General features: G+C 41.1%; 1 protein-coding gene across 7 annotated transcripts in view; it reads right to left on the reverse strand.

The window, feature by feature from the left end:
- Positions 1–15,050, reverse strand: part of FLT1 (fms related receptor tyrosine kinase 1) — a 141,615-nt gene that overhangs the window by 33,336 nt on the left and 93,229 nt on the right. For all 7 annotated transcript variants that reach the window (XM_081860108.1, XM_081860106.1, XM_081860107.1 and 4 more), the window contains 4 exons: positions 13,336–13,482; positions 9,724–9,855; positions 1,952–2,058; positions 442–577 (listed from right to left, as the gene is read on the reverse strand). In XM_081860108.1, the coding sequence (XP_081716234.1) occupies positions 442–577; positions 1,952–2,058; positions 9,724–9,855; positions 13,336–13,482 (522 nt within the window). The remainder of the gene's footprint in view (positions 1–441; positions 578–1,951; positions 2,059–9,723; positions 9,856–13,335; positions 13,483–15,050) is intronic.

Here is a 15,050-nt window from a genome sequence, read left to right on the forward strand (position 1 = left end):
TTGTTTTCTGAAATAAAAACAGTTCCCATTAACAGAAAAAAATAGTTGATAAATAAAAGCTGCTTTGCAGCATTAATCTGCAGTTAATGCATGGATATAAGAAGAGCCTGCTAGATCACGCCAATGGCCCATCTACTGCAACATCCTGTTCTCAGAGTTGCCCAGCAGATGCTATGGAAAGCCCACAAGCAGGACTTGAGTGCAACAGAACTCTGCACACCTGCAATTCTCAGCAACTGGTGATCAAAGACGTATTGCCTCTGGCAGTGGAGAGAAAACATAGACATCATGGTTAGTAGCCACAAATAGCCTTATCCTCCATGAGCTGCAGTCGATCAACATCTGGAGGGCACTAGGTTGGGGAAGGCTGGTTGAAACCCACATTTTGTTATTACCAACCCAGAATCGCATGCAATAGTAGAGAAAGAAGCACATGATTACCCAGTTTGAGCCTTTCCCGGGCGAACTCCCATTTGCTGGCCTCATAAGGAAGTCGTTCACATTGTTCATCTAAGGGGACTTCTTCAGGATCCATTATGATCGATAAATAATCTGTCTTTATTTCGGAAGAATAAGGCTGGAAAATAATGTTAAAGATCCCCAAGTCACTACAAAATGCACAGCCATCCTGAGTAAGTTCTCCTGGCTTTGGTCAGGAAGGTGATTGGTTAATTGGATATGACTGCTGCACCTCTTGCCATATGGATACACATTTCATGCTCCAATGTACAATCTGTTAAAGATGCTTCATTTTAACATTGCCATGTATTTTTTTCATCCTGGTGATATTTCCACCACCTTCTCTCATATATATACTGTATTGCATGCTTGATTTCGTCAATTAAATCCATATGAAGACCTCCTCAAATAATTGCCATGTGATAGAGATTCCAGTCTGTACTTTCAGATGAGTGTATTTTCAGAAAAATGACTAACTACAACCTCTAAAAATAGCTTTGGCAGACAACTGTACAAAAGAAAATACTGGCATATGCAACAGATGAGTTCAGCTGTCAATGCTTGTTGCTTAAAAAAGGTCGCCAAATGCGGTTTGAAAGTTGTGCAAGACTGAGATTTAATCTGCAAAGTATTCACCAGTAACATTTTGTGTACACATTTTTCAAATGTTCAAGAATTCATATTTCCCTGTAGGCTCTTGCCTATGCAATATTATTTCCCCATAGTGATGCCTAGCAAGTAATTTAGACTCATTAGGCTGTTAAAAGGATTAAGGCTGCAATCCGATGCATACATACATGGGAACAAGCCTTCTCAAACTTGGAGAGATTTACTTCTGAGTACATGTGCACAGGGTCAGCCTGCCTATCTATGATTCAGGGACAAAGGGAACAGTTTTTTTCCTGTGTTAATGGGACAACTTGAATTGTCTTTCAAAGCAGCTAAAATTAGTGCATATAAGCTGTTATCTAGCTAAGAATCTCCCTCAAGCCAACACAAATCAGCATTGAAGATTTATCTTACTTTCAGTAAAAAATGAAGCACAATTTGAAGTAACATATTTATAACATTGATAGTTTTGAAATTATTTCACCCCCATAAGCCAGGCTTTGGATAAAGGGACACTGTCAGGTCCATCCACTGTCAGGTGGCTGTTTCCAGTGGAATGCCATGTTAGTCTGGATTTCTACCTGTGATGAAGTATGACAACTGGCAGAAATCCACTACGACAACTGGCAGAAATCCACGTCTTTCAAAAACAGAAAGGAGAGCAGTTGTGTGGCCACAGAAACAGTTAAGGGTATTGTTGCATCTTAAGACAGGGGTTGGCAACCTTTTGAGAGCAACGGGCACATTTAGAATTTTGAGAGAGTGCTGGGGGTGCCAGTCCCAAAAGAGCTGGGTTTTTTTTTGGGGGGGGGACATAACACAAAAAGGCATATCCCATTTGGAAAACCAGAAGAGCCTTCAGTGCCAGTGCCTTTGGCCTCACCTTTTTAAGCTTACGGATGAAGAGTGTTAACAGAAGCCAGAAGAGTGTTGCTGCCACACAAGTGCATGTCAGTGTTATCAGCTCCAGGTTTGAGCTCTCTGAAATTCCTGAAAAAAATAAAATCACAATTAAAATGTAATACTCCGATATACCACAGTTGTTACTAACTCCTATCATGACATTTATCTGAAACAGAGAAACAGCACAGTGGATTTTGCTGCACTAGTTGTATGTGGGAGAGTGATAGCCTGGGAAGACTTACTGAACCATACACACAACCAATTTTCATTGGGTATTATAACAACATGGGGCCTTTGAAATGTGACCTGAGCCATGTGAAGGCCTCTATTCTGTGAGCAAATCCTGTGTCGCTGGGATAACATTTAAAAGATCCAACCACAGGAGCTGATCACATAGTTTTTTTCACTTAGCTTTCTCTTAACATTGCCTGCATATACGCTATAACTATAAAGCACATTCAAAGCACCCCCAAAGAATCCTGGGAACTGTAGCTTACCCCATCAGAGCTACCATTCCCAGCACCCATAACAAACTACAGTTCCCAAGATTTTGGGTGAGTGTGTGTGTGTGTGTGTTTTGTTAGGGTGTGTTTTAAAGATATAGCATACACAGCCATAGTTTGTTTGTTTTACAAATTTATTGAAATTTTTAAAAACAGTTACCAAATATAAAGTGTTGTTTTTCTTCTAAGACAACTACATGCACAGATACTAAGTCTTGCATGCAGTCATTCACATGGCATCAAAACAAACTTGAAAACACTTTTACATTGTAGATCATCCACAGGGTATACCTTGGATATACCAAAGGAATAGTTGAGGGATTGTAGATGCCCAGGGGAAAAAACTCCCAGGACTGGTTCTCAGACTCTGATAAAAAACTCCCAGGACTGGTTCTCAGACTTTCTTTTACAAAGAATTCTCTCCCTTTTGAAAGGCTCAGAGCAAACACAGAAAAGTAGGTGCCTATCACCTGTTCTAGCTATGCATCTCATTGTTATTAAAACAATGAATATTAATCATCAAATGGAGATGTAATCACTCACCCCTGTGCTAGCCAGTTATTTACAAGTATGTGCCTCTCACCTGTTCGGGTATATCTAATCAGCAATTGATTACATTATATCTTAATATCACTCAAGATCCATTCTGATGATCACATTCACTCCCAACCAATGCTCAAGGTCCATTTGCAAGACCATTTCACTGCACTTCCTGGGGCAAGGGTGGCTTAAGCTGGCCAGATTTCTAAGGCTGTGACAGCATAACCATACTAGTTTCCATTTTCTAAAGGGAAAAATGTTCCCCTTTTCTTTTTGCTGCAAGGCTTACGGTGCAGACTCCAATATGGAATCAGTGACTGTCATTACACCACAACAGAAGCCTCCTTACTTCCCTCCCACTTCCTCCCCAGATGTAGTTGCTTGACAGCCTGAGTGGCCCGTAAACACTTGAAAGGAATTTCCTAATTCCTGCCAGGCTGCCCCATAGGGTGTGAAGCATCACTATATCTGTCCTCAGACTAATTAATCGTTCAACACTTGAGAGAGCTTAGTCCAAAATTTTCCTTCCTTTGCATGAGGCTTAGAGAGGTCAGATTTTCTGATTGGCTGCTATAAAGCCTGGCATTGTCTAGCATGTTAGATACGGATCAGCCCAATACTCAGTAGGGTTTGCCCATCCCTTCTTCCTACCAGACTGCTTTGCTCTGTTAAAGGCAGGACCCCGGAAATTCAAGAGAGCTCCCACTCCCATTTAGAACTGGCTGACCATGTTTCCTGTTTTCTTCCTGCTTCTTTGTTCTTGGACTAATGTGCTTAGGAGCAATGGATTTCAGCCATCTTCCACTCCTGTCTGAGCCCACCATTTAAATCCTTTGAAGTAACTTAAAAGAGAAAGACTCTTTGAATAACATGAGATTCCTACCAGGTATCTTATTATCAGTCAAGCAGAGTAGAAATACATTTGAGCAAGTGTCATGGAGCCAGCCAGCAATAAATCACACAAAGTAAGTGAAGTTAACTATTTATCAGAAGAAACAAGGTCTGCTCAGGAGTGCCAGGCCTATTGAGCACAGCAACTCTTCTTGGTAGGTCTCCCCCCTCCGAGGCACTTGTGGAGACTGAGGGTCTTCCCATAGCTGTCTAAGTCTCCTCCTTTCCTGGGTCCTTCCCAAGCATTCAGAGGCCACAGCAGCATGCCTGTCTTTGCTTCTCCCACTTCATACCTCTCCTGGTCCTGGGAGAGGAGCTTGTCACAGCAGGATGGGGAGACATCCTGGCTTCTTCACCAGTCTGACTCCTCTCTGCCTCTTAGCCTCCCTTTCTCTCCTGCCTCTTATTCTGGACTTCTCTCTGCCACAGACTCTTCATGCTCACTCTTCAGCTTCCAACACTTCCTCCTCTGAGTATCCTCCCTCTTCTCCTTCTGACCACTCATCATTTTCCCACCACCAATCTCTGGGCTCTGAGTCTTCTTCCATTAGGGTTCCCCCGCTGGTGCCTCTCACCATTCCTCTGTGTCTAGCCAGTCCATGACATCAATAAATCTTACCTTTTTTTGTTTTTATGCTTTTAAGACAGATTTTTAACTACCTTCTTTTCTCTGAATTTCTTTAAAATCAGTTCATTTTTCTCTCAATCTGCACTGCTATGTCTTTTGGTTTGACCTTGATATATTATCAGTTTGCTGTACTTGCACGACTGACACTCAAATGATTTGAGGGTTTTTGTAAGATAATGGAATCATCCCTGGTGGCTTGGGGGCAGAAAACCAGTCGGACCCATGCTTTCTAGGCACAGGACAAGCGGAGGTGTGGGTGAGATCTGCCCATCTCAAAAACAACAGCAGCCCTTTCCTAAGTGGTTCTGCTAGGTTAAAGCCTGAAAACATCTCAGGAAAACATATGGATCAATATATGAAGGAAATACGGTGAAGGGGAATGGATCAGCTCAAACAACCAAAGGAGCCTAAATCAGGAAAATATTAGAAGCCAATGAACACGCTGCACCAGAATATTAGCATCAAAATATTCCCTCCATGCATTTCCTGCAATCACCAAAAATATTTCTAAAACAAAATACAACTTCAGTTCTTAGAAGCAAAACACAAGTTTCAGCTTGTGTCCTAAAAATACTTCTGTAAAAACTCCTTCCATGCCTCTTACTCCAAGTTTCTCTTCAAATGTCATTCCAGTTTAGGACTTAATAAGAGCATGCAGCAAAAAAGAAATGGCTGGCAGAACTAGTTTGGAACATGATTTCCCAGGTTCTTTTCTTGCTGCTCAGGCATCCCAGCTCAGCATCAGTCTTGGCAGAGGAAAGAGGGATGATTAATGTCTTCCTTGTGGGGTCCTTGGCTAGCCTGAAGGCCCGTGATGCTTGTTTTTAAGTGAGTCTTCAAACCACTGCTCACATTCTGGATATCTTTCAGCTTTTAGTCGCTACATCTCCAAGACAGGATCTCGGCAAAGTAATAACTTGAGCCTTATTTGTTGCCAGATATTTAAATTAAATCCCATTTTCCTCTCATAAAGAGCAGGAAAATAATAATTCCTGAGTGTTTATTAAGGGAGGTAGCAGCCGGCATTAATTCCCAGCCATGTAAACAAATAGCCTTTTTCTGAGCCAGCCTATTGTTCCATATAAATCACAAGCATCTAATAGGGAGGCTGCTAACACATCACAAAAAAGCATCACCAAGGGAAAGAGATACAGATTTGCATAACATTCTGTAAGTCTATGTAACTGTAGAAACAATATACTATAATTTATACTACTGAAATACAATACATACCCCTCACTATAGATGACCTGTGTGCCTGTTCGGTCTGCTATCCAGGTTCAAAGCCTTGATGGGCAACTTCAAGGCACTTGCTCTTTCTCCCTTCTTATCATTCTTTACCTTTAAACCAGATTTGGTCTAGACTTGGGAAGTAATCTGATATTAACATGACTGTTCATTCAGCTTTCTTGAGATCAAGATTGCAGCTGGGAGATACTACGTGATCTGGCCCTGACTCTTGATGTCTTCTATGCTTATGGTAAAAAAAAAATTGTCTGCTACTTATGCTGTTTTTAATGTACATTTTATATTGGACTTCCTTTAATAATGTTTTCTTTTGAAATGTTTCAGTTTTTTTTAAACTTTGCTGTGTTAAATGTGCATTCTGTAGTTGGCCTTTTGTAATGTTTTATTTTGAAATCTTTAACATAATATTTTAGTTTCCTGTAAATTATGTGTGTTATTCTGAATTGTTTAATTTGATGCTTTAATGTAGGTTGTAAGCCACTTTGAGGTTTTTTTCTTAAAAAGGTAAAGCGTTATAGAAATGAAAGGAAGATGAAGCATCATATTGAACACCTACCAGTTTGCTACAGTTTCCATTTCATAATGTTGTTCTTTCAGTTTCCTGAGCTTCCTCTGCTGTGAGTTTCACAATCCATTTTGAAATGTTCAAGTCAATTTGCATAACAAGGTGCCAATTTATGAAATCAATTGGGTTGCCTAAGGTTACTTGGGTTGCACGGATGAGACTCTTACCTTTGTACAGTGAGCTACATTCCACCCACATAAAAGTCAGAGGCTTCTACACATGTACACATATATCTCCAACCTCTAGGCAAGTAAGAATCATAGAATCATAGAATTGTAGAGTCGGAAGGGATTCCAAGGGTGATCTAGTCCAAGCCCCTGGAATTCAAGAATCACAACTAAAGCATACATGACAGATGGCCATCCAAGCTCTGCTTAAAAATATCCAAGGAAGGAGATAGACTCATAGGAGTCTGTTCCACTCTCTAGCACCTCTTACCATCAGAAAGTTCTTCCTAAGGTTTAGTTGGAATCTCCTTTCTTGTAATTTGAACCCATTGGTTCAGGCCCTATCCTTTGGAGCAGAAGAAATCAAGCTTGTTCCATCTTCCATTTGACAACCCTTGAGACAGTGGAAGATGGCTTTTATATCTCCTCTCAGTCTCTTCTTTTCCAGGCTAAACATACCCAATTCCCACAACCGTTCCTCATAAGGCTTAGTTGCCAGGCCTGTTATCATCCTGATCTCCCCCTTCTGCATATGTTCCAGCTTGTCAATATCCTTCCTAAGCTATGGTGTCCAGAGCTGGACACAGTACTCCAGGTGGAATCTGACCAAGGAAGAATAGTGTGGTACTATTACTTCATTTGATTGGGACACTATACTCCTGTTGATACAATCGAGAATAGTATTAGCTTTTTGTTGCTGCATCACACTGTTGACTCATGTTAAGCCTGTGGTCTACAAAGAGCCTTAGATCCGTTTCACATGTACTACTGGGTGCCCTCCATCTTATATTTGTGCAGCTAGTTCTTTCTGCCCAAGTGTAGAACCAGTTACCTCATTCAGCCCACATTTTACCAGCTTCCTTGTGAGAATATAATTGGGGACTTTGTCAAATGCCTTGCTGAAATCAAGATACACTATGTCCACAGCATTTCCCCGATCCACTAAATTTGTAATTCCATCGAAAAAAGAAATCAGATTGGTCTGGGATGACTTACTTTTGAGAAAGTTTATAAAGGTGTTGAATAACAGTGAGCCCAGGACAGAACCCTGAGGCACCCCACTTGTAACATTTTTCCAGGATAACAAAGGAATTCCCTGCCTCTGAAGATCCATTGAGCAATGTCTTGCTTCCTTTACACTTCTGGATGAAAATATTGCTACACACAAGACCTTTGTGTGGCTGCTAAATGAACCATTTTGCTACTGTTCAGTTGTATAATTGTAATATTTTGTGATTTTATCGTGTATGTTTTTTTAAATCTTGTTTAAATTTATTTGAAAACTTACTTTAATGGGAAAATGGTTAATAAATTTACAAAATATATTAACATGTGTAACAGCAATTATACCGCCGCCTAAGATAATTGCTAGACAAGGGTGTTCACAGTGCAATCTTCTACTCAAATGTAAGTCCCATTGAATTCAACAAGGCCTATTTCCAAGTAAGTGAGGTTATAAAAAGTTCAACTGAGTCCTACTCTTCATTCATCTCTTTTTGATACAAAAATAGCACCTAGTTCTATCAGCAGAGAGACTAAATAATTTTTAAAGGAAATAAGGAGGGCAGACAGTTTCCTTCCTGCTTGAATCACAAACTGTTTTTCAAATCTGTCAAACAGGGACAACCCACTGATGTAATTTCCCTGAAACTACTGGGATTACTCCTGTGTGAATTGTGCATGCACTGATCTCACAGTCAAATACATTGTACTTTGTTGTGCACTACTCTGCCATCTTCCAATGAAGTGTGGATGTGAAACGTTGATGATTACCGTACCTTTTGTTGGGGGGGGGGAGAACCTCAGTTTGCTATGTATTTTTATTGATTTAGGGGAGCAGCTGCTCCTCCCTGCCCCCCCCGGCCATGCCCATGCTGACCCATCCCCTCCACCCTCTTCCAGTCTTTTTTTGTTCTCTAGTTTGACTTTTTGTTGATAGGGTTGTGCTGATATAACCTGATAACATTCAATTAAAAACATTAATAGAAAAGAAATTGGGGTGTTCCCAGGACAGAGCTCTTATCAAGGGCTCAAACTGATGCCAAATTGAGTTGAGGGGCATGGAAATAGAAAATGGGATGTGGTCAGGAAATAAGCTAAGTTTTACTATGTGTTTTAGAACAGTAAAATTATACATAGAATGGTCGTTTTCAGCAACGGCCTCATGTTTCCTAAAATGTGTAATGTACCTTCCATAGAATCCTAGAATTGTAGAGTTGGAAGGGACCCCAACTCAACAATTCTATGAAAGGCACATTGCACATTTGTTTTGTTTTATTAATTTAATCCATTTATGAATTGTTTCCCATAAAATAGCATGGTTAATACTGTTGATATTTAATTTTGCTGGAAGTACCCTCTGGACAGGGAACATCTACCTTTCATCAATGAGCATCATGTAAACTGCATCCTTAAAACAGGGATGAGAAACCTGTTTTGTCCACTCACTCCAATATTGTTAGTGTGCAACTCCCATAATCCCTGATAAGGCCATCCTGCCTGGGACTGATAAGATTGATAAACCTCTGAGGGGAAGCAACACTGGTTCCCTATGCCTGAGTGGAAATCCGAGGGACTATCTGGGTTCTTTAGCCACTGTTGCTCAATAGTGTAGCCCAAATCTTTTGAGGAAGAGAGAGATCTCACTGTAAGTGGAGCACACAATTACCCTGTAGGATTTACTGATACAATATGTTATTGAAGATGAAAACTCAGCAGGATTTTTTTAAAAACAGTTAAATACCATTAAGACAAGAGCAAAATAACTCTTAAATGTACCATCAATTGGGCAAATCTTAAGCTGGATCAGACAGCTCAGTCTACACTGAAATCAAAGACACAAAAATGACAAATATATCTCATCCTGGCCTCTAGCAGACTGGAACAGGAAATGAAGCAGATCGACGTATTGAAGGAGGCTAAATATACTCACCCTCCTTCTACCCTGACCCTACGTTTGTTGGGTTGCAGCAAAGCTTATTTTCAGGTCAGTATAAACACATTCTGATCTAGCATTTCCCTTTGGCTTCCTTTGTGACCTAGTGCATTTCCTTTAGTTGAGGCTTTGTTTGAAAAATAGTGCAGACAGTCAACAAGCCACTTTACCTGTTCCTCCAGGAAGAGCAAGATCTCCTCCATGAAAAGCAATGGGGACTTCTGAGCAGATCAAAGAGGAAAAACAAATCAAATAAGACACATGCAATGCTTTACCTTGTATGGTGACGTAAGCTGAACTCTGCACTGTTCCTTTGAGGTTGGTAGCAACACATTGGTAGTGTCCAGCATCCTCCTCTTGCACTCTTTCAATCAGTAGACTCTGGCTTCCTGGCCCTAACATTATGCCTGTGGAGTGAGGAGTATTTGAAATGAATTATAATAGTGCACAAAGAGGAAGGGTTGTCTGTGTAACAGAATCATCTTCTGTAGGAAGCAACCCAAAAAGAAAGCATATTCTAAGCATTCTCTTGTGATATTACCTGCTTTCTAGCCTTTTTCTATACTTAGAAATGAAAGAGGTTTATTTCATGGGCAGTAATAACTTGGAAGTCAATGGCTTGAAAGCTTCTGGTGGGTGGTGACTAGTGATACACTCACCTGCTTTGAGGCAGGGATGGGGAGAGGCTGAAGAAAAATGGAAGGTAGTTAACAAAGGAGACAGAAGTCTTGAGGATGCTTCCAGACTGCACCAGGTTAGTGAGGACCACTTGCTTTGTAATATTCTCCCATATATACAGAACTCCCTGTGCACCTTTTGGACTGTATCTGTAGGTTTCCCCCTCTGTGTCAGATAACTGGGGTAAAATAAATGTTGTTTACTTTTTATAATACATGGAAGATGGATCTTCCTCAGGAGGTTGTGGACTCTCCTTCCTTGGAGGTTTCTCAGCAGAGATCAGATGGCCATCTGTCATGGATGCTTTAGCTGAGTTACCTACGTTGCAGGGGGTTGGACTAGAAAGATGACCTTTCTACTAGTAAGACAGTGGGGCCATAGGAAGGAAGCAAGGTTGGAAGGGGGCCATGTTTAGAAAAATGTTGAGAAACCTCGGTCTACATTGCACCCTGTGCCTTGTGGAGCTGGGTTGATACTGCCTGATGCTGCCAAGGGGCTCTGAGCCACTCAGCAGCACCAAACGGCCCCACTCCACTAGGCGCTGGGATGGATTGCACCTCGCGCTTTGCAGAGTCAGGCCCAGGCTGGGCCCAGCATTGGCAGCAGCACTGGCAGCAGCACCAAGCAGCTCCAGCTCTCACAGCCCTACCCACTGTCACCCTGCCACTGCGCTTACCTAAGCTGAGGGTTCTGGATCGCGGGCTCTACTGGTCAAAACGGGAGCCTCAGCGATCGCCCTCTCCTGCCAGAAACAAACCAGGACTGCTCCAAGAAAACACACGTGGAGCTCTAGGCCCTGGTCGGCCACCCCCTAACCCGCTTTCGATTGGCCAAGCAGATAGCCAGCCAATCAGGATTTTTTAATTCACTTTTCACTTCCCTCTGTGGTGCCCTAGTCTTGTGCCGTGGCCCCCCATTTACACAATTTTCACCAGTGGCCCCCTTTGAATATCATGGGGGCCCCTAGGAGGCCATACGCGCCCCCCAATTGGGAAACGTTGGTCTAGAGGAGCCCTGAGATTTTGCAACTAGAATCTCAGCCTACGTTGTTTCCTTTGAGCAAGCTGCAGCTACTTTGAGATCAGCACACTCTCTGTATGGGTGCGTCTGAGGCTGTCCCTTTCCTGCCCAACGAATTTAGTAAATAAATAGATTTTACACACATGGTGCAAGACACTGAACTCTTTCCCCCACCAGGAAACTGACCTTGTAGTGGCTCCCCCCGGAGCTTCTCACTGCCTGGGAAAATGGGGTGGGAGAATGGTACAATTGTAAATGTTCTTGTATGAGGAGACTGACCTTAAGGAGTTGCTTACGCTATTAAATAGCTAAAAATAGGTGTGGGGGTGTGTGGCACTGGTCATCATGGAGGAAATATGCTATGAGAAGACTCTTCCAGATGTTGCTGCCTTCTCCTCTTTCCTCAACGTAGGCCATAATCATAATGCAATTGCAAGACAAATATAGCTGTCATTTATAGTACAGTGGTACCTCGGGTTACATACGTTTCAGGTTACATACGCTTCAGGTTACAGACTCCACTAACCCAGAAATAGTGCTTCAAGTTAAGAACTTTGCTTCAGAATGAGAACAGAAATCGTGTTCCAGCGGCACAGCAGCAGTGGGAGGCCCCATTAGCTAAAGTGGTGCTTCAAGTTAAGAACAGTTTCAGGTTAAGTACGGACCTCCAGAACGAATTAAGTACTTAATCCGAGGTACCATTGTATGAGGATGTTTTACAATGCAGTAGCAAACACACTCCCCATAATACATGTTGCTCTTACTGTTTGTTTCCATAAATACTCCTATATAAAGCCCAATGCACATTGCTGATATTCTACAAATAATAATGATATATTGTTGACATAATAGTTTGCAATGCTGCTGATAAAGCATTCTAAGCTTGAGAAGTGAATATGGTATCATAGAGCTGGAACCTCAACGGTTATCTAATCCAACCCTCTGCCAATGCAGGAAATCTGTGTCCCTGGTAGTTGTCCATCTGTTTAAAAACCTCTATCCCCCTTTTTTGATGGTTGCTGCCTTATTGTATTTGAACTATAACAATAATAATTCTTATATTTATTGGATGACAGGCAGTCTAGAAATATTTTAAATAAAATAAATGACAGGGATGCAGTCTTTGGTCATGCCCAGAAATCTTTGGACTGTACATTTCAGTGTTAAGTGGGGATTTCCCCCCCCCCTCAGTAAAAAAAACCCCACCCACCCCCCCGCTCATAGAAAACTTGCATCTGAGGGAAAATACAGGCTATAATGCTTGTCACTGAGCTACTAGTTCTCCATGAGGAGGGATTTTCTGGCTGGGGAGGGTGAGCCTTCAATCTAGCAATACTCCACATTTTTCAATGTCAAATCATACTTTCTAGTGAATAGATTGGTCTCCAAACTCTGGCACAGTGTTATAGGCAGGGGGAGGCAACGTGGTGCCCCTCAAGCAGTATGCTTGAGGATAACTGTCAGACTTATAGAGGCAGTCAAGTTTCTTTTATATGCTGGCGGTCAGGTTTCTTTTATTGGGAGGGTCTTTGGACACTTGCCTGCCAAGAACACATTAGATCTAAGCATTCTTGAAGTACATTTAAGGCACTTCCAGATGGCAGGTCTTCCAGTGATTGCAGGGTGCCAACAGAGGAAGTGCATGAGGAAGTTGCTCATAACTTGTTCTCTGCAAGCCACCCTGGAAAATGTTCTTTGAAGGGTGGGATTTAAAAAAAAAATCTGCCATATAAAAACAAACAAGATGTATAGCATGGCGTTTGGAACAGCGATGGCTGGCTTGGTGCTATTGTCACTGCGCTGATCAAAGCTGGATCTGCCAGGAGGAAGAGGGAAGCAGATGATTCAGATGGCTTATTTTGGATGCAGTCAAGGAGCATCAAATGGTCTGTACTCAGTCTATTGTACTTTTAGCTTGGGCCTGTATGAGAGTGAAATTTGGATATTCTACATATTCTACAAAATATTTTGGCTGACTCTGTTGTTGAAATGAACTACCAGTGGTCCAAACAGGAATAAGTGCAGCATCTGTCTAACCAGTGGTTATCACTCGCAAAGGCGCTCAGGTTGCTGTGAGGAGCAACAGCCATCTAGTTCTAATAGTGGATAAGCCTAGAGATGTGAATTGCAAAGCAGGCTCCATGTTACTGTGTCATCTAGAAATAAATTATGGCGAGTACTGCACTCACCTGGCTCTTGCTGTAGCTGTGCGTTGTTTTTGAACCAGGATATCTGAGGTTCTGGCACACCATGAACAAGGCACTCCAGACTAACAGAGTGACTGCTGTTGACAACCTGATCAGTGAGGTTCCGCAGCAGGTACGGTGCTTCCTGCGCTACAAAACACATTGACACATCAGTTAGCATGCTTCTAGAGCCGTGACCTCCTCCTTTAAAAAAACTAAAATAAAAATTGCTTGCCCTATACAAGCTATAGCTTTTTCAGCTGTTTGATACTTATTTCTGTTTGATATATATATATATATATATGCGTGCACAGTGTACATCTAAGCAGTTGCTGCAGTAGCTCAAGAGAATGAGAGTTTCAAAATAGATCAAGTGGTGCCTGTTGAATTTGTCCATGTTGTTTCTCTGGGTACATGGAAAATAATATCCGGAATAGACCTTGGTTCTGTAGACCGTATCACTCCATAATCAATCACTACTAACAAGAGGCAGCACAATACAAATCAGCCAAGCTGGTTGGTGCTTTTATTCAAAATTTGAGGCAACTTCTCTACAAAGAAGAATGCAGGCTTTTCCTTCCAGCTTGAAATGTGTTACAACTCTGGAAATATTTGCTAGCATCATCAACCCAAAGGGTTGCTCAACTAGAAGCACAATAGAGTACTGTCTGTCTGTATTGTGAATGTGGTTTGGATTATTATTATTTAGACTGCACACACACCATACATTCAAAGCATGTTTAAAGCACATTATTTCCTCCATAGAACCCTGACAATTGTAGTTTACACTCTCAGAGTTATAATTCCCTTAACAAAACTACAGTTCCCAGGAGTCTTGTGGAGGGCAACATTTAAATAAATTGGATAAGCTATATTATAATATATTATAATAATAATATAATATAATATAATATAATATAATATAATATAATATAATATAATATAATATAATATAATATAATATAATATAATATAATATAATATAATATAATATAATTAATATATAATAATGACAGCCATCACTGGAAAACTAAACAGTACAAGCAGGCCTGGGATGAGAGGCCTTTGGTTAGTTCAACATCAAATAGCCAACAAAAAACAAGTGAACATTATAACATGGCAACAGGTCAATCTGAAGCCTTCGGTGGACTGGAGAGGTTGTTTATTGAGCTTTGTAAATTCTGCAGCTTGTGCACCTCTCAGAGTAGCTTTACCATTTTTCATCGCTTTTAGTAACATCTGGTTACTAAATGTGTTTTAATAATAGGCTGCCCAGCACATTTAGGCATATAATTCATGTGCCTTAATTCCACACATGAACCACACAAGAATCAAATTGTTTTCAGTGTTATCTCAGCATAATATGGTTTTGTTCTCCACATGCAGATTACCCAGTCAGTCACCATGTGGGATGTTTTAAGGCAGCAACCTCATAAAATATAAATATGAAAAAGAGACTAAACTAATTAATTAGCTTTCTATCTTCCAGCCACTCCTCTCATCCTTTGTGGTTTTCTTTCTTCCTAAGCAGTTTTGAACAGCCATCTAGCAAAGATATTTCTCTATGATTGATATTTCTTGTGCCAATTGTGACACAACCCATTTCCACTCAAATGTCCTGTTCCTGTTAATTGATTTAACTACAGATCATGAAGATAACTCACTGCACATGTGATCCTGAAAAATCCTATAGGATCCTGGAGTTCTCTCTCCTCTAA

Source organism: Podarcis erhardii (genome assembly GCF_964252035.2).
Source record: "Podarcis erhardii genome assembly, chromosome: 4".
NCBI lineage: Eukaryota > Metazoa > Chordata > Lepidosauria > Squamata > Lacertidae > Podarcis > Podarcis erhardii.